This window comes from Centroberyx affinis, unplaced genomic scaffold (genome assembly GCF_046629955.1).
Source record: "Centroberyx affinis isolate AG114_WGS23_722 - 3 ecotype Tasmania unplaced genomic scaffold, CSIRO-AGI_Caff_v1 ptg003948l_1, whole genome shotgun sequence".
In the NCBI taxonomy this organism is placed as follows: Eukaryota; Metazoa; Chordata; class Actinopteri; order Beryciformes; family Berycidae; genus Centroberyx; species Centroberyx affinis.
In genome coordinates, this window is record NW_027281773.1 from 151348 (window position 1) to 172253 (window position 20906).

The 20906-nt window shown below is 42.9% G+C and overlaps 1 protein-coding gene across 1 annotated transcript in view; it reads left to right on the forward strand.

Annotated features, from left to right (window-relative positions):
- Positions 1–20906, forward strand: part of LOC139663176 (protein EFR3 homolog B-like) — a 36826-nt gene that overhangs the window by 6761 nt on the left and 9159 nt on the right. Inside the window, 14 exon segments of the mRNA XM_071541742.1 lie at positions 3870–3946; positions 5792–5919; positions 6777–6927; positions 9955–10076; positions 10784–10933; positions 14037–14171; positions 16282–16360; positions 16912–17047; positions 17676–17837; positions 18189–18300; positions 18625–18676; positions 19600–19677; positions 19679–19729; positions 19731–19774. Of these exon segments, the coding sequence (XP_071397843.1) occupies positions 3870–3946; positions 5792–5919; positions 6777–6927; positions 9955–10076; positions 10784–10933; positions 14037–14171; positions 16282–16360; positions 16912–17047; positions 17676–17837; positions 18189–18300; positions 18625–18676; positions 19600–19677; positions 19679–19729; positions 19731–19774 (1477 nt within the window).

Here is a 20906-nt window from a genome sequence, read left to right on the forward strand (position 1 = left end):
GGTAGAAGATGTCACAGAGGCCAAAGGTCACCAACTCTGGCGTAGGTTTCAGAGATCTTAGTGGGTCTCTAATTAGCATAAAGGTCACTGGCAGAGCACAGGGTTTCCCTTGCACTTCTGGGTGTTGCAGTTTCCTCCTCTCCATGGTTTTATAACAGAGAGAAGAGCGACATGTCTCCATGTCTCCATGTCTCCCACGGGTATCATCCCTCCTCAAAGTCATCTCCAGGGCAAACTGTATTTGATTGCTGCCCGCTTCCTGTTTCTTCTCTTCCCCCATTTACTTAAAGCTTGTTTACTTATTGTCCCTCCATTTCGCTCTCCTCAACTTGTCGTGTGTTTGTGTGAGTGTGTGCGGGATCGAGGAGGAACATCATTCAGCCCAGTCCCTGACTGTGTTGTTAGTTTGCTGTGCAGAGTGGGTGGATGTCGTGAGACCACCAGCTATGCTGTGCTTTTCACCACTGTCATCCGAATTCTCATCCACCCACCTCGTTGCTCTCCCTTACTCCTTTACTCTCCTTACTTGCATACTAACCTAACACCACAAAACACATAACTCTCCTTTGCAAAGGAGAGAGAGAGGACATGTGATTTTTCCATTTTCCTTGGATTTTAGAAACTCTAAAAGTACACAGCATTATCTAGGAGCAGCGATGACGCAACTGGAACCATGTGCAAGGGAAAGATGCTGTTGCAACACATTTTAAAGTCTGAAGCGCACTGGAAGTGTCAGATGTGCACGTTTTCATATTTGGCAGTTGTTTTCAATGCTATAATGTGCAGCAAAAGTGTCAAGTGGTACCTCAGACCACCTTATGAGAGAGAAGAGGATGCACACCAGTATTGGAGAGGTGCTGACCACGGCTAGCGGTACAAGAGTGAATGAAGAGATCGCATACTTGTAGCCTCGATGAAAATAATTTATTATAATTTTTTTACCTCAGACCACCTTAACATGTCAACACGTGCTTAATTTTGGACCTTCAATAGAGTGCTAGAACGGCTGTTTTTTGTGAGGTTACTGGAGCTGCAAGGACTACTCTCCTTTTTTGACGTAAATGGACTTACAAAGGTAATGACTGCAGACTAAGCATGTAATTTAGCTTGCCGCATAGAATTGTTGAGATGTATGGACACACTCTGTATTAACACTGTAATGTAAAGTTGGTCTACCAGCTGGCCTTGAAAGATAAGAAACAGACAGAGCAGGCTGTGCAACATTTTTTAGGTCACTCCAAAGAAAATATTATTTAGTACCTACTTTACCCATCAAGATGATAAAATGCAGATGCTTGCAGTGCACCATAGGAGCATCAAATAACATCCGTAAATTGTTGCACCCATTGAGTTTAAGTGTTTAAGCATAAAACTAATACAAAATCTTCTGAATATTTCCCATTATTTCTCAAGGAAAGAACACGGGGGACTCAATAAGCCAGTAAAAATTTGTAGCCAACAGTTAAAGAACAGTACATCATTACTGCACAAACTGCTATGCCAGCAATTGACAGTATCCTCCTGTTCACTGCAATTTCCTCTCTCCATTCTATTACAATTAAGTCTGGATAGCCCACGCTGTCCTAGGCTAATCACTACAGGGGTTATATTATAGGGTTCAGTACTGGTTCTCGTGAAATCCTAGGTTCCCTGTGGGTTCCTTGAGATAACTGATTTTTTTTATAAAATGGCAACTACAAGTGGCTCAAAGTTTCTGAGTATGTCTCCAGCAGTGAGGATTTTCTAAATTTTTTGTTTACATTTTTGATACCGATCCAACAAAAGACATTGAACATATGGTTTTTTGGAACATCAGAGATATAAAAGTTCACACTATGTTATCCCCACCCCCCCCTTCCCACATATCTGCTCCCATTGTTCTTACTCCTGACAGAGAGGACAGGACAGATTTGTACTGGATGGAGACGATGCAATAAGTAGCACTAATCTGTGACTCACTCAACACAGCACAACCCTCCTCCCCCATCCCACTTCCATCTCTTTCTCTTTTTCTCATTCTCTCTCTCTCTGTCTCTGCTCTCTCTGTCACTCTCTCCGTCCTCCCCCTTTTCTCTCTACACCGGGGACCTGCTGCATTGTCATTAATTCATCGGTGACTCCTACACCCAGGCCCCGGGCCAAAGACAGTGAGGGAGGACAGAAGGGAGGAAGGGAGGGAGGGGGAGGGAGGGAGGGGGGGGGGGGGGGGTTGAGCAGAGGCCTCATTAGTGTTTGAAGTGATGGAGGAGAGAGGAGCAGGGCTATGAATAGACTCCGAGCTCTCAGAGATAAGCCGGAGCACTAGCAGAGCTCCTGCTGTGGAGTTTACCCGAACTTTTACAGACCAGACAGAGGCCTTGAAACACCATGGCCTTTTGGAGCCCTGAGCGGCCTGACCCCATATTCACCAAGGCTCCTGCTCCAGTCAGATAGACACAGAGGGTAACGACAGCTTTTACTCCATTCAAAGGCTTTTGAAAGGACATCCTGCCTGCACTGCACTGCCTTCCTCCAAGGTGAAGGTCACTGATAAGATGCCAGAGGACTAGTGAAAGAGACAGGCTTCTCTCTGTGTAACACCAAACACCAAGACAAGGATTTTATTTTTGTCTTAGGGAGAATAGAAGGAAGCAAGGGAACGAAGGGAGAAAGAAAGGAAGGAAGCAGTTTCTTTGCAGATTTTTTGGTTTTCATCTTAATGTGCCCTAAATTTCTGCTGCCTTCATCACATCATACACATTTGAAGGCTAAATGTTAGGCTGCCATACCATCATTAAACTTTACTGCATTGCTGACAGTATAGTAGCCTACTTTGTTTTGATATTTTTTATGACTTCTGAGTTCTTATTTTGTCTTTATTTTATGCTCTTAGCTCTGAAAAGGGTTGAGTGATTCATCATTGGGGCTTTTAGGAGGTTATCCCCTCCTCCAGTTTCCTCATTCTCCCATGGTCCCCTTATGACTCACCACTGCTGAATTCCCTCGACCAATCAGATTCCAGCTCTCACTGACTGCCTAGCCAGCTCTCTCCTCACTGCAAAGTCAGACAAAGCACTGTGCGTTACACCGCTCTCCTCAAGGCTGTCTTGAATGTTTTGTATTGCGTTGCACACACATTGCATTGTGTGTGCATCTGTGAGTTTGTGTGTGTGTGTGTGTGTATTCTCATCTGAGTGACATTTCTGTGACTGTGTTGCAACCACATTCTTTCCATATCTTGCCTTCCTCAAATGTCTTTGCACAGAGTCACCTTTTCTCAGCCCAGTTCTGTGTGTGGGAATAGAGACTTTCATTGTCAGAGTCAACACCAGTGCAGGGACAGACTGCTCAGTCCTCAGCAGGTGCCAAGCTTCTGTCTCCCAACAGCTTCGTGATGATGAATCTATCCTCGTGTTTTTAATCTCAGAATCCTGTATGGTTGATGCTGCCATGCCAATGCTGATATCAGTGGTCTTTATTCAACATGTAGCAACACTTTGGTGTTCTCGCATAGCGGTTGACAAAGGATGCGTTTTTGCAGATGTTTCCTGTGTTTTTTGTCCCCCAATGCAATGAAATCTATGGATCAGGCTGTGTCCGTCCGTCTGTCCACCCGTCAAACATGATAAATTACATGTATTGGCCTGATGGGGATTCTATAATTTTCAAACTTTGAAAGACCATAGAACTGCTACACCACCAGTCAGATCACATCTTGTTACTGATTGGCCCAAAGGGTGCCTGCATCATACGTGGGGGAAAACATGTTTATGTCATTTTTCTTTCTCCCCATTTTCATTGCGTTTCTCTCAGTCATACCATGCAAATCTAATTGATTAATCTCTCTATCTTTTTCTCCCTCCTCCCTCCCCATCTCTTGTCTTCCACAGGGGTGTGTGGTTGTTGCGGGGCCCTTAGGCCTCGGTACAAGAGGCTGGTAGACAACATCTTCCCAGAAGACCCAGAGGTAAGAAGCTCAGCTGACACTTCCTGTTTACTTTAGCAACACCTTAACAACACCCTAACCCTATGAACAGTGGTGTTTCTCCTTTCTCCTGAGAGCTTGATAACTAGTCACTTTCATCTGCAGGATTATGTATAGAAATTGTTTTGAGCTTGCTAAAGGCTTTGCTGAATTCTGGGTAAAAGTAACAACATGGTGCAGTGTCATAGGGTCTCAGATTTAGGAGGAGTGGAGGTGAGAAGACGACGTCACAATTATCAGCCTAAAGCTGGTATGGATGAATCATAAAGAGAGTTAGTTTGTGTGTGGAGAAGGAGGCGATTTGTTTCAGAGAAAACCCATCATTAGTGCCTCTCTGTTGCAGCAATAGCCCACTTTACCTGTCAGATCTGTTGCCAGCACTGCAATACATTGGACACAGCAGTACACATAGACCTCATTTCCCTCCCATATCTTTGTGTACTTTCATGCTGGTGTGTGTGTGTGTGTGTGTGTGTGTGTGTGTGTGTGTGTGTGTGTGTGTGTGTGTGTGTGTGTGTTTGTGTGTGTGTGTGTGTGTGTGTGTGTGTGTGTGTGTGTGTGTGTGTGTGTGTGTGTGTGTGTGTGTGCGTGCGTGTGCCTATGTACACGCGCGTGTACATAGGCACCTGCACATTGTGCTCCCAAAAATGGTTTCTAATTTGGGCCCTAAGCTGCTGCCACATAAACTGTAACTAACGTAATCCCATCATCTTGGGAATAATGGAGCTCTCTGATAACATTCACTCACACACAGATGAAGTGTTTCTCTGTGTATGTGTGCATGTGTGTGTGTGCACACATGCTGTGTACTTGTGTGAGATGATAATCAATAGCCTTTGATGTTATTCACACAGACACATTGGATCTGATATATGAACTTTTATTAACGCAAACATTTTAAGCCTGTGACCAAATTCAAGCCAAAGTCGTGATTTACTGTATGGAAATCTGATTTTGATGTCAAAATCGGCAGGTTACATCAATTTCTGACAATCTTCTTTGAGATATTAATACCAAAAAACATATGTCTAACTTTAACCAAAGTGGCTGCAATATATATGTTATTTTCCTTCGTTTTTAATCGTATTCTTAAAAATGATTGTTTATTGTATGATTGTGTCATGGTAAAGTCAAAGGACATGTTTAAAAATGAGGCCCCATTCACAAGCCCCAGAGCCAGGAAGAAGAGGCTTCAGTGCATATCAAGGGTTTTCCCTGTTAGGCTTGGTTCCATTTTGTAATGGCTGACTGATGTTCTACCTGTGTAACAAAATTTAAACTTTTATAGTCACTTAGCCTTGTTGCATAGATAAACATCTATGAACAGACAAACAACTAACTTGCTAGCGATGCTCCCTCCTTTATGCCACCGTTACAACAATATTAAGTTATCAAATCTTACCATTTTCCAGTCTATTAAGAGCGTATGTATCTCAGATGTTTACTTGACTTTCCATTCTCTCCTGTACACTTGAGTTCTATCTCACTAATTCCATGGCTCTGCTCTGTCTGAATGTAAATAGGATCTCAGTGGACTCTAGATGTTTTTAGCTCTGTCCTCTCCCTGACCAGACTGGAGAGCAGAGAAGTGGGTCAAGGGGGAAAGGAGGAGTTGAAACTCTGTGATCTAGTTATACTCTTATACTTTGAGTTTGGACACACCGCAGCACAAGCTATTGCGATAGCTCAGAACTATTAATGTGGTAGTAAAAAAATAATTTTGAATGAGACCCTGAAATTCTGTTATTTTCTTTGTCTTGCTTTCTCTTTCTCGCTGTCACTCTCGCTCTCCGTGTCTCTCTTTCTCTCCCTCCCTCACCCTCATAGGATGGGCTGGTGAAGGCCAACATGGAGAAGCTGACATTCTACGCCCTGTCAGCTCCAGAGAAGCTGGACCGTATCGGAGCCTACCTGTCTGAGAGATTGTCAAGGGACGTGGCCCGACACAGATATGGGTGAGCATCACCAGTCGCTTGCCAAACAATACAGACTCCGGGAAACTGTCAATTCAGCTCCAATGTCCCTGCCCTGACAAATACTGTGTGTACACTCCACTCATATTTTACTCTCTGAAATATATATTCTAAGCCACACATCATCTTAACTGAATCAGATTAATCTTAGTTAAAGGTAATGCAGATCCGGGGTTTAATAAAATGAAGGCCATCTAGCTATAAAGTAATAGAATAGGTGGTGACAGGCTTCATAGATGCTGTTAGGTACTTAACATATTACATGTATCCTACTAAAGCATGTACAGCTAATTTACATCTGGTATTAAAATGTGATCTACATCTGAATATGCTCTCTGGATAATGAACAATCCAATCATGGCCTTGCATTTACACCTGGTATTTTTATGCGTTCTCGTTTGCATTCTATCCGCTTTGTGATCGGATCTCATTTTTCATGCACACAGTACAAAGCAGGTGGGGGAGGTGGCCAGTCTGTCTCTTGTCAACAAAAACAAACATGGCAGGTGAAGGGTCACCAGCCTGTAGTTACTTTTCCTTTGCCACAGAAGGGGTTGTCTTCTGCGACTCTCTAGTAGGAAACGCTGTGATGATTCCTGTTCATGTGAACACACTCTACAGATTGCATTTGCACCTGGCTGACTCTGGCCGGGTGTAAATGTGTTGAGATCCTATCATAATGCGAGCCTCTGGAGGTGGTCTGGCAGAGTCTACATTCACACTTAGCATTAATGTGTGTTTTTAATTATCCAGATAAGATATCCAGATACAGATTGCATTTAACACCCAGTATAAATTGGGGTCATTAAGATGTCCATGCTTCTCTCTCTCCTACTCAGGTATGTGTGCATAGCCATGGAGGCCCTGGACCAGCTGCTGATGGCCTGCCACTGCCAGAGCATCAACCTGTTTGTGGAGAGCTTCCTCAAGATGGTGCGCAAGCTGCTGGAGTCAGACAAGCCCAACCTGCAGATCCTGGGAACCAACTCGGTGAGTATCCAGGATTATATTACTACTAAAGACTACCTCCAGGATTTTGTGCTTTTGCAGTGGTTAAAAAAACAAACAAACAAACAAACAAAAAAGAAATGGTATTTTTGTGGTCCTCATTTTTGATTGGCTGCATCACATTCAAAGCTGTTGTAGAATATCTGACAAGTGCACACCTGTGACTGCATAATAGTTAATAAGCGTAGTACTATGGTGTACTACCACGGTTTTATGAAAGTGTCTCGAGAGGCCGTGTTTCAATACCTCAGCTGTTGTTAGCCTAATTCTCAATATTTGCAAGAACTTGAAATTTTGCTAAGTCATTACAATATTGCTACATGAGTGGTTAATTTCTACAGAGTGCTTGCAATTTGGCCAATCACCATTTCACTTACACACTACTGCATGTAACAGTCCAATCAAACCACACGTCAACCAACTTTAATCTTGTCAACATGTTGATCTGTTGTTTTCATGACTGTTCTCTACAACCTCTCAGCTGCTGAAACAATTTCCCAAAACAATTTCATAAAAGTGGTGGTAAAGTGTTTGGCACCCCATGCAACATTGTGGCAAAAGATAAGTAGCAATCTTCACATGTCACCTGAAGCCCAAAGCACATCAGTAGAATGACTGAACTTTCCAAATAACAACAAAATCACACAACTGTGATAAGAGACTAGTGTACTAAAATTGGTGGCAAGCATTGAAAAAAAATGAGTGGTGGATTTAATTTTTTAGGTCATGGAACAGAGTTGTTGGCTTAGTGAAAATGAGGGAGAAAGAGACAGATGCAGGCGGTTGAGTGTGTGTGTGTGTGTCTCTGTGTGTGTTTCTGTCTGTGTGTGTGTGTGTGTGTGTGTGTGTGTGTGTGTATGCATTTATGTCTGTGCGACTTGATGTCAGGTAGTTATATAATAGTCTTTATATGGACTTGCAATTTTGACAAATGTTCGCAATTTACTGCAAAAGCCAAATGCAGAAAACATTGTAAATTGCATACAATTAGAAAGAAAAACAATCAACAAAATCATAAAAAAGGTAATAAGGCTTGTTATGCTGATAGAAATTCAGGTAAATACCCACACACTCAAACTGTTACCCACTGATGTGTCGGATGTGCTTTAGCGGCTCCTTAAAAACTACCCACTTCAGTGGATTTAGGGGTAAATTTAAGATTATCTAATCAAACGTTGACAGGGCATATTTACTGTGCTGATATTAGAGCTGTGGCACAAGAGATGGTGACATTGAGAGAGACACTGTGTTAGTGTTTGACAAAGATAGGCAGAGCACAGAAAGAGAGTGGTGGGCAGACAGAGAGAGAGAGAGGGAGTGATGAGTATCTGTTCCTCTGATGTGGGAAGCTATCAGTGCTATCGGCCGGGTCAGTGGAGGACACATGAAGGAAATCAGATTAGCCGCAGACCACACTGGCAAAGCTCTCTAGTCATCTACACAGATTGACGAGACACACCAGCCCCTCGCTCATAATCTTTCTACTATGAATCCCTCCTGCACACACTCATGCTTGTGTATTTAGGACAAATGTTAAGACTATGCACACACACACATATATTAGTGCTGTACAATTAATCGTGCATAAATTCTATATCATAATGCTAGTTTCCACAAATAATAATACTAGATTATCTGCAAAATTGAAGCGTTTAGAGTGCCTGTTGTAGCTGAAAATAGTCAAGATGTTGAAAAAGTGTAGTTAAATAATTTTGTTCCTCAAATCATCAAGACTAATAATCGTAATTAATAACCCAGATTAGAAGACTGAACAAAATAATAATTTTTGCCGTAATTATACAGCCCTAACATGCACACACATATACAACAGGCACACACACACGTACAGTATGTCCCTGTACATACTTACACATGGAATACATAGGTCTATGTATTTCCGTGTGCATCGGTATGCATCTGTAGTAACTACCTCGTAGCAGTCCGCCTGCTTCAATCTTCCTCATCCTGCACTGCATGGCTCATCTAAAGCAGACCAGTGTCAGAGAGAGAGGGGAAAGGAGAGGATAAAAGAGATTATCACCCCAGGACTCGAGCCCAGCCAGGTTTTCTCACACTCGCTGTCAGTGACCTAAAACCTCTCGCCGCAGAGCCTCATCCAACACGAGCCAGCTGTTCAATACGAGCCTCACGTTCTGAATGAATCAGTGTTTCAGTCAACTCAACTGTTTCCTTTAAGGATGGCTTCGTGATGAGAAGAGACACAAGGCTTTAATCATACTTCTGCAGATGCTGATGTGAGTAGTTGCAGGCGGAGGGAGAGTTACAGTGACACATAGATACCGGAGCGGCTCAGTATTACCGCAGTCTTGGAGTGATGAGTGCTGAGCAGCTCCACAGAGGCAGTTGGCAGTTCATTTCATTTCATTTACTCAAGGATACTTCATTTTATTTCAGTCAAAACACCAATTTTGTACAGAGGAAATGGATTCTCCAGTGGATTCTTCAGATCTCTGGTTGTTACACAAACCCTTGTCCTTTTAGCCCTGTGTTTAGCTCGCCTGCATTCATTCAGCCTGTGTTTTTTTAAAATCAGAATAGATGTAATTAGCTTTCTAACTGAATGTTCATCATATAATTTTCGCTTCAGGTACAGCAGGATTCTTTCTGCCTTGTTCCCAAGTAAGAGCCAGTTGTTAATTTATTAATTGGAGAGTGGTGTGAAGCTAAATGTCATCGTGTTTAAATGGTGACATTTTCTGACCCAGTAGGAGGGCCTGCCTCTGCTTTTCACTCCTAATGAAATGTTTTGATGCTATGGTTTGGCTGTAATTTAATTTAGGAGATATTCATCATGGAGATTTAGGGTAATTTTAGATAAATTCTAAATACATTTCTTGGTCTTTTGAGTAGCAGACTTATTAGCCCTCGAGTTTAGGCTTACCCATTATCTGTGACTTTCTGGTTGACATGAAAATGTATTCTCCTCCCTCCTCTCTATGTCTCTCTGCCCTCCGCCTCGCTCTCTCGCTTCTCTCCTTTCATTCTCAGTTTGTGAAATTTGCCAACATAGAAGAAGATACGCCATCGTACCACCGCAGCTATGACTTCTTTGTGTCACGCTTCAGTGAGATGTGCCACTCCAGCTACGAGGACCCTGACATCCGCACCAAGTGAGTGGACAGATGCTTGATTGAGCAGGATGCAGAATCACAAGGAAGCTGCTCAGTTTAGACCACTTTAAGAAGTCTTATTTTAGACTGCCACTGGACATTTCCTTCATTTCCTCTTAACAAAGCAAAGTGAAATCTTCATATCTTGTAGAAAATAGACAAAGCAAAGTCTTTGAGCAGTTAAATATAGCAGAGACCTTGCAAGGTCTGGAAGGGATACAAACTAAAAAATAGACAGGAACATGTTTTGCTAAATATGCTCTGCAATGTTATTTTTAGTTTTTTCATCCATTTACTGATTCATTTACCAGTCAGATGAATTCTGGACTCTGCCAGGATGAGCATGGCAGAAATGAAACACAGTGTTTCTTTTACATTCATATAAGCTGTGTCAGTTGCCACAGCTTGAAAAATGTAAATACAATGACAATTCCTCATCTGTCCTTGTTGCTTAGCCTTCCCAGAAAACATATGACTACAGTTGAAATTATAGTACAATTGCCCACATATGAGGATATAAACATCAAAATAAAAGCCATTCTGAAACTATAAAACCTACTGGAACTGATCCTGGAATGGACCCAGGAGCAAACTGGGATCTCAAAACCAAAATCCCTAATTATTTTACAATATGGTTCTTGAATGTATCTTGTTCACTGACTGATAAATTGACTGATTGATACTGAGTGAGTGATTGTTTCCTCCAGGATCCGCATGGCAGGTATCAAGGGCCTGCAGGGTGTGGTGAGGAAGACGGTGAACGACGAGCTGCAGGCCAACATCTGGGATCCCCAGCACATGGACAAGATCGTCCCCTCTCTGCTCTTCAACCTGCAGAGTGGAGAGGGTACAGAGAGGTGAGGGCTCAGTTAGACCTGGGGCAAATAATGTTTGGAAATAGATAGTGTTTGTTTTAACCTACTCTCAACAGCAGATGGGTGGGGATTATTACATCAGGGTGGTTCAGATGGGCTATAGTAATACTTGTCATTTCCTCATGGTTTTTGAAATCTGATTCTCAAGATCAGATTTTATGAAATCACTTCACTGCATGTCCACACTTGGCCTGAAAATGGCTGTTACGTGTCTCCTGTGGCTCTGTTTATTGTCCCCCACAAAGAAATCAGGCGGGGACTATGGATCAGTATTTATCATTTATTGGTTCATTCTTTCACTCATCCGTCCATTGGTCCGTCCCATGCGATCTCTCAGAAACCTCTGATCAGATCAGATTTTGATGAAATTTGGGGGAATGATGCATCTCACCACTGTGTTGCATTTCATTCCGGTTCAAACCCTGTTTGGTTTTGATATTTTAGCAATGTGAGAAAAAAACTTTTTTTTTTTGCACCCAGACCTGTCACTTGATTCATCGTGAAGTCATTGGACAATAAAAGTCATATTGAAATGACAAGTGTAACCATAGCCATAGTGTCAGGTAAGCTGTCAATCACAGAAAGTATACTATAGTCTACAATGTAGCTATTTATGTAACTGTGTGGTAAACGGTACCCAAGCGGGTTAAAACAAACCTAAAGAATTATTTGTGCCACAATATGTGCCAATGGTGGAAAGCAGATGATTTCCACTGAAGGCAGATCAGCAGCGAAATATAACAGGCCCAGTTGTTAGCATGTCTATGACCCTCACATAACAGACCAGTCAGTGCCATTTAACATAACTTTAGGAAGTGTGATGACCCAGAGAGGCTCCATGTTAAACCTCCTTGCCTCGGTCATGGAGGGGCCAGAGCCCCTGCACTGTAGCTTACTGGTACTGCGTTTTTTAGGTTAGGCCTTGTTTGTCCTGGCAATCTAGCCAACCGCCACCCACGCCATTCATCATCATTGTCATCACTGAGTGAATCCACTGACAGCCCTGCTCGCCTCATGGGCATCTGTCCGCCCACCCGCAGCATCCAAGGACAAAGTTAGTGGGAGATGGAGAGAAAAAACACAAGAGAAAGGGGCAGAGCACGAACAGATGGAAAGAGAGCAAGACGTGGAGAAAAAGAGAATAATAGGGGTTGGGAGTTATAGAAAAATAGAGCATGCAAGAGTGAGGAAAGAATGCAGTGGAGAAAGAGAGAGAGAGATGGAGAGAGAGAGGGTAATGCAGAGTCTGGAGCCAGCCACTCTGGGCAAGACTCCACATACTGCAATTTACTTTGACGTCAGTGCCGAGATGTGGAGGTGAGGGGGAAAAGGGGGGAGGGAACAAGGAGAGGAACATTGGCACGCTGGGAAGGGGGGGCCATCAAGATAGAATCAGGGAAGTGGAACTTATTGAGAGGGAGACAGATGGAGGGAGAGACAGAGACGAAGACAGACAGAGACACAATGCCATCCCAGCTTCTCTCCCCTCTATCTGCATTATGAGGCCTGCCCCTGCTGTGCATCCTCCATACCTGCTCACATTGAGCACAGCCAATTATCTCAGGCCACAAAGACCACAGCAGTTACTACAGAGTCTAATTAAACTAGCAGATGGTGCCTTTCTCTCAACATTAATCCTCGTGCACATGTACAAGTTCATTTAAAGATTAACTTCAGGCACAGTTTTAGGAAAGTCTCTAAATTAGATAGTTCCGACACATTTTTCTACAAAGTTTCTTTCTAGAAGGACTAAAGCCCTAATCTCTTTTCTAACTGGAAAACTGAACACTGTTCTGTGTGTTGCAGTTAAAGAAAAAGTACCAGCATTGATTATCATTATTATTTCCATCTGTAATGGCTTACAAGACTTTCTGTTGCCCTGGCAACTTTAGCTCCAGACATTGCCTCAGCAGGAACTTTTAACTGAAATGGACTAACCTAATAGACTGTGCCTCCAACATGCATTTACACACTCCAAAGATTTAATATTTCATCTGTATGACTTCTCTGCCATTGTGACAATCACAATGACAGCATGTGTTAAATACTTTTGCTTCAGAAAACAGAATTTATACAGCACCCCTAAAATGCTCCAGAAATGCTGATACGAGGTCAGCTAGTTGTAGCTGATCCCAAGTAAGCCTTAACTGTTGATAATCCTGCTTCCTCCCCATGCTAAACACTCCATGTGAGACTCCAAATCATTGGCCAAAGCTCTCGCATAGAACTAGACTGGCCTGAGTTTTCCAACACCGTCTCTCTGCTGCATTGTGAGAATAACATCATGTGAGAATACTTTTGTTTATCTTTGTGTATTGAGTTAAACCAGTATAGTAGATTCTTCATTTAGCTGGGTTTGCTATTTTTCCATTGCCCCTTAAATCTCAGGCAGCTTGTTTGGCTTTGAGTGAAGGTAAAGCAGCCACCCAGAGACAGGAAGTCACATGACCTCATCAGCAGCGGCAAGCGAGAAGAAAGAGTAAGGTTGTTAATAAATAATGCCATTGGAGGATACCCGAGGGCAGGCATGGCCAAGATGGAGTTATGACAGAGGCTTTAACTATGCATGAGAACAAAGAAAGGCTGGACCCAGTGTGTGCACACAGCACATGAACACACGCACACATATACACACTTAGACATGGGCATGTTCCCGCATAGTGCTAACAGATGTGCAGTACACAAACACACACTCACACACACAGCAGCCACCACAGTCACTTAACTCTCACTGCAAACAAACAGCAGAGGGAGAAGCCACCTCAGGCAGAAAGCTGCAGTGACACAGCAGTCCAATGGGTGTTTTTGTGCAACAAAAAGAGCCTGTGTAGAAATGTTACTGTTATTGACTCAAATTGATTCCAAACCCCTGCCTGTGCTCTCTCTTTCTCTTTCTCTCTCTCTCTTTCTCCCTCATCCCCTCTCTCTCTTCCCCCCTCCCATCGCCCATCTCTCCTTCCACTCCCTCCCTCTCATCGCTTCGCCCTCCTCCCCGTTCTTCTCCTCTCCTCTCTTCCTCCTCCTCCTCCTCCTCCTCCTCCTCCTCCTCCTCCTCTGCTCCCTCACCTGCATCCTTCCCCACCAGCCGCTCCCCTTCTCCTCTGCAGGCGTCGGAGAAGGAGAAGGAAAGCCCGGTGGAGCTGACGGAGCGCTGCTTCAGGGAGCTGTTGGGACGCGCCGCCTACGGCAACATCAAGAACGCCGTCACGCCCGTGCTAATGTGAGACCGCCCCGCAAACTCTTCTATGCACGACGCCTGTCTTCTCTCTGTGATTTGCTCTTTTTATGCATCTGCTATTCTCTTTTGTCCTTTTTTTTTTTTTTCATCCGTCCATTCGTTTGTTCATCTGTCCGTGCGTCCGTCATGCATGATATCTCAAACTTCAGGGACTGATGCATCTCATTGCCGCGTTGCGTGATTTTCAGCATTGCGCTGATTGGCCCAAGGGTGGAGCCACAATTGTAGGTCAAAACAAGGTGACATGTTTGTTAGTGATTTGGTGTGAGTGCATCATTGCCTTGCAGGGATGTTTTTGTAGTTGTAGTTTTTCAGGACACACAACTCCTATTCAACTACAGGACATTGCAGATTCCCTGCATTTTCCCTGCTTTTTCCTGTTCCTGTTCCTGATCTTCTCGTCTTCTCTGATCTAGCCATCTTTGTCGTCGTCCACTCCTCTCTTTTTCAGTATTTATTTAAGTTTGGATTTCTCCGTGAGCCCTGGTACTCTGTGAGATTAACTGCTTCTGTTCAGCCGTCTGTCCCTCCATCTATCTCTTGCTTTCTCCTTCTGTCTTTCATTTGAATGTGTTCAACTCTGCTTTTCCTTCCGCAATTCATTCAGTTATCGGTCTTCTGCCTCTCCTTTCACTGCGTGCTCATCCGTCTGTATCTCCCTGAGCCCTAAACATTCTGCCGCTCCCTTCCCTTATTGAGCTGTCTGTTAATTTTTATTTCTCTCTGTTGTATATCCATCTATCCTTTGTCCCTCTTGGCTTCATGCCCCAGCAGCTCAGCCAATGTATATAATTATTCCTCTATATTTCCATGAAGGTGGTGGTGCAGTGGGAATAGCTCGCTGTTTCTCTGGATACAGTATTTTACTTGTAAATGATCTCTGCACTGGCCGTCCGTAGTGTCACTTTTTTCATCGCAGTTAAAGCAAAATGGGTTCAGAGGTCTGTTGTACCTTTTGTTGAGATACTGTAGATTAAATGTGTCGACCAATACTGTAGATATTACACATTCTGTTTGGATACTTGCAGCAATATACTACATCTAGTACTACAACTTGCTAGTCTGTTAGCATTACAAATGTATTAATTCATAACATTATGCAATCTATTGACAAGAGACACAGCCACATGTGAAAAAGTTATGGGGATAACAGCATGGCAAGCCAACAAAAATGCAAAATAGATGTTTAGGTTTACTCAAAAAATGCATGGTTAAATTCAGAATCTACGATTGGGTGAGTTTTTACCCACTAATGCTTTTTTTCTGTTTTTTTTCTTAGCCCTGACTCCCTCTGTGTGCATCTCTAGTTACATTTTTCGTGTGCAGTTATATATTGAATTGATCTCTCTTTAGAACACTCTTGATCCTCCATTTTCACTTTTGTCTCACTTTTCCCCTCAATTTATCTCTGTTGTTGTGTGCCATGTGAGACCAGCTCTCTCTTTCAGCACCTCGCCCTGTCCATCCATCACCATCTCTCTCTTTCTCTCCATTTCATGCTCCAGTCATTTATCTCTCTCTAACCCTGCCTCTCTCTGTGTCTCCACACACTACAAGTGCAGGGCTCTACACTGCTACCAGTTCAGTATTGATAATCCTGATTATGTTTGCTAGATATTGCGATTGCGATCATAATTTTGTTGTAATTTTTGTATCTTATCCCAACAACCTGAGTATGTTCAACTCCAAGGAAGAAAAAATTAAATGTTTCTATGTCACTGAATTGTACGATTAGTAATTGTGGAATCTTAATACGTCATTATCCACGATTGACTGGTCAACCCTACATTTTTCTAACATAAGCTACTAAGAAATGTGCTCAGACTACATAGAAAAAAAGCACATGTGCAAGCTGAGATGTATGAGTATGTATATGTGCAATTATTTTCACAAATCATACATCTACATTTGTTTTTTGTGTAGCAAATGTTCTTAAATGTAAAAACGTACCTGCAGAGCCCTGATCTCTGTGACTCTTTGGGCCCCTATGTATTTGCTGTCTATCTCTCACTGCTCTCTGTCACCACTGACGCTGTATAATTACATCTGTTGTACCCTCCACTCCCTTCTCCTTCTCTCTTTCTCCCCGCAGGCACTTAGATAACCACTCTCTATGGGAGGGGAAGACCTTTGCAGTGCGTTGCTTCAAGATCGTCATGTACTCCATCCAGGTAAGGAACACACTGCTTCCATCTCTCGCTCTCTATCTCTCTCTCTTCGTCCCCCTTTTTTTCCCTTTCACCTCTTTAACTTCACATCCAGGTCCAAATGGAATCTGCGAAATCCCAAAACATTTGTTTTCATATACACAGAACCATGTTTTCATCGGTGTAAGTGGTCGTTACATGCCTTAGAAGCGTACGATAGAAACACTCTGCAAAATTCATGGAGTTCTCACAGATTTTCAGCCAAAAGTAGCTCAGTAAATGAAATGTTTGCAGATTGCATTCAGGCCTGCTCATCAACCCTTCTACTCACAGCCTTAGCTTAACTCCGAGCTGACTGAAAAATGCAAGTCACACTAAAGTGCATTATTTCCAGCCTCCAGCTTTTAGCTTGCTACCTGGTTGAATGATTTAATTTGCCAGCCACTCTCCCTCTCCACTTCTCTCCCTCTCTTTCTCACTCTCTGTTATGGGATTTCATTCTGTCTGTCTTGTATTCATTTGTTTTCTCGTTCATTCATTTTTTTTTCTTTCTCTCCTCGCTTCTCTCCTCCTAGTCCCAGCACTCTCACTTGGTGATTCAGCAGCTCCTCGGTCATCTGGACGCCAACAGCAAGAACTCGGCCACAGTGCGAGCTGGCATAGTGGAAGTCCTGCTGGAGGCAGCCGCCATCGCAGCCAGCGGTTCTGTAGGTGAGAAGACACGCACACAACACACACACATGCACACACGCGTACACACACACACAAACTCACACAGAACTACAGTCACACATGCAGACATACTCAATTTGCATTCCTGCCTGGGTACGTGAAACACTGTGACTGCAGGAGAATGCTGTTTGTCCCTTCCAACTTCTTAAAGGAGTACTTCACAAAATGAAAATTCTGTTATCTACTCACCCCTATGTCAGTTGAAACTCCACTGAAGCTCATACGACCATCAACCAAACAGCGAGTGTGTGTTCCATCTCAGCTCTTCTCCAGTTGAAGTGAATGTGGTCTGTTTGATTTACAAAAAGGGCATAAAATGACCATCAAATTTCTCTAAACAGTACAAGTCTTTGGAACTCACAGTTGCACTGAGAGTCCAAAAGGCCTTTATTTACCTTGTCATGTAGCATTATTGTAGGTAGAGGAAACGGGACGAAATGGGACAATTCTGTTTACAACTACCAAAACCAAGAGCTCTCAGTTGGCTGGCGAGTTGTTGTAAACTGGATCAGACATGACAGATTTTTCATTTTGGGGTTAACTGTGCCTTTAATTTATTTACTCTGTGTTTGTGTGTGTGTGTGTGTGTGTGTGTGTGTGTGTCCAGGCCCCACAGTGCTGGAGGTGTTCAACACCCTGCTGCGGCAGCTCCGTCTGAGTGTGGACTATGAGCTGACCGGCTCCTATGACGCCGGCAGCAACATTGGCACCAAGATCATCAAAACTCACGAGGAGAGGCAGCTGCAGGAGGCTGTCATCAGGACCATTGGTTAGTTGGTGGTGTTTGTGTGTGTGTGTGTGTGTCTCTGCAGGAGGCTGTCATCAGGACTATCAGTTAGTTCGTTTGTATGCATGTGTGTCTGTGTGTGTGTCGGCAGGAGGCTGTCAGCATGATCGGTTAGGTAATGTGTGTGTGTGTATCTACCATGCCTGCTTTAACTGCAGTAATTACTACAAGAGTTTTCCTGTTTTGGATATGCATGACTGTGTGTGGGTTTTCTCTCCCCTTGCACACCTTCATTCCCATTCTTCTCTTCTTCTTCTTTGTCTTTTTTACATCCTCCTCTTTTCCCTCTGTCACTCATCTCTCTCTCTCTCTTTCTCTCTCTCTCTCTCTCAGGTTCGTTTGCCAATACTCTGCCAACCTACCAGAGGTCAGAGGTCATGCTCTTCATCATGGGCAAGATCCCTGTCCCCGGGGTTCACCCAGTTCTGGCCTCCACAGCCTCTGGGTGAGACACACACGTTCAAATGCACACAAACACACATTCCCTTTTTTATATGTCTTCCCAACACACACACACACACACACACACTCCCTTTTGTTTTCTTTATATCTGCCCAACACACACACACACACCAACAAACCAATTGACGTCATCTTATTATGCCAATTCTCAGAACCTAATGCCACTTTGCTGTTCTAGTTAGTGTTTATGTAACTCTTCGCTTTACCTCGTTCCATCCCTCAACTCAACAGTGCATTTTGAACAAACTATTTTAGGACTAAATGGTTGTTGAATAAAAGGATTTAAATTTGACTCATTTATCCCCAGGCCTGAGGGTACCAGGATGATTCAGGTCATGCTGCTGAAGTCCTTGGTCCAGGTAAGTCTCGATTCTCATGTTATTATTTAGAAAGTTTCAAAACTTTTGGGGGTTTTGAAGCAGGAACCACAAACCTTTCAGATGGTGGTGATTTCAACCAGTGTTTTATTTTCACACAAATGTGAAATAGAGAGAATAGTGTGCTGGAGTCTGCCCTTTTTCCAGATAAACTATAAACCAGTACAGATGGCAGGAACAAGAGAGACTGATCAGAGGTGAGAGAGAGAGACAAAAAGAGAGAGAGAGAGACAGACAGATAAGTCGGTACACCTCCTTGTGTGGATTTCCACCAGTATAGGCACTGATTATTTTCCGTATTGCTTCAGTGTGTTACCGATGTGTTTTGTTCTTTCTAGGTGAGCAAGAGTGCTTTGTGCATTACTGTATGTTACTGTGGCGTTTCAGTGCTAAAGGATCCCCACTGTGGAATCAATAAAATAGTGCTGCTACTTGTGTTTTTACCACAGTGCTATCGATATGGTCATCAAAGGGCAAATTCAGTCCAATCAGTCAGGGTGAGACACTTCACCCATAGCTGTACCCTATCAAACTTCATCACAGCGTACAGCACTACAGAGAAAATCATTTTCTACAAATCATATCTGTTCTTTATTGAGTAGTATCTAATTAAAAAAGGAAGTAAATGTTTTATGTTAAACCTTAGCTATAAATCTTCACACCTTAGCTGGGATTTTTATTACAACTCCCACAGTTTGATGTATACTACTCGAAATACATATCTATTAAAAAGTAGGACTTTTTGGTCACAATTCACAGCCCTGTCCCAACCCTCTGTATTTATTTATTTGTTTTTTACAGCTGTTTCTCAGATGTTAAGTGCAACCCAGCTGTCCTGTACTTGCATTTTCATCATCCCTGAAACGTTGTACACCCAATACTGCTTATGTCCATCTGTCTGTCAGGTGACAGCGGGCTTCCAGACCACCAACATGCTGACAGCGCTGCCCAGCTCCTTCCTGGAGCCGCTGCTCTCCTTCTCTTTTGACAGAGGATCCAGAGGTTTGCCTGCTGGTGCTCACCATCCTCCTCAGCCCTCATCGACCGACACGACAACAGGCCCAAGTTCTCCACCATAAGGTCTGTATGTGAGTGTGTGTGAATGAATGTGTGTGTGCCAAATAACTGTAAGAATTATGTTCATTCTCTGCATTAATAGGTGGCCAAACCCTTACTGAGAATGCCTGATCATCCTTCATTTTCAGCCTAGATTTGAGAACGACTAACCATGACTTGTCTGAGGATCTCAGGCTGTGATTTAGCTCATAGGGGATTAAAAGGTCAGAGGTGTAGCCAGGTGCTAGAACAAAGGTGAAGTAAAAGTAAAATCTTAAAATCAATTCCAAAATCTACTGGCAACCAGTGTAGCGACGCTAAAATAGGCGTAATAGTGACATCTGCTAGATATAGTTAAGAGCCTTGCTGCTGCATTCTGTGCTAACTGCAGACAAGAGAGAGAACATTTTCTCTATATATATGTATATAGGATATATAGGATACAACAAGGACATATATGGATACAACAAGGATATATTTGATATATATCCTTGTTGTAATAACGACTTACCCTTACACAAAAATGAGAAAAGGGCCCAAATGCTAACTAGCGTTGGCTATCATAGGTTAACATTAATAAAGAAGCTAGTGCCACCACATGGAGTTTTTGTTTTCTGCAGCTTTAGCAACTGTCTCTGTAGCAGCTCATCCTCTCCACATGGAGAGATGTGGAACTCATTCAGATATCAACAACACTATGTGGTGGCTCCTGCTGCTAGGCTAACAACTGGCTCTTCTGGTGACTGTATTGCTTAGCTGCTAAAAACTTCTACTTACTAACTGCACAGGTTAACTACTAACACTAGGCTAACAATTTATCCTTATAGTAACTGCAATGGTTAGTGCCTATAGGCTAAAAACATAGCCATATTTAAACTGCACTAATGAGGCAACCACCAATATTCACTAATGCTTACAACAATCAAAATTTGTGAATAAATAACTAATAAATAAGAGTTTTACCTATCCAGTAAAAGGCTTTCTCTGTTGTTGCATTGGTTCTGTTTCCTTGTTGCTCCTTGAGTTCTGTCCATTGAGTAAAGGCAGTGGCAATATTTATTATTGTTTTATTGCGCTGCTTATTGCTCTCCTTTTTTGCCTGGAGACTTTCAAAATATCCGATTTCTTTTTTTCTGGACAGCTGAACACAGTGGCA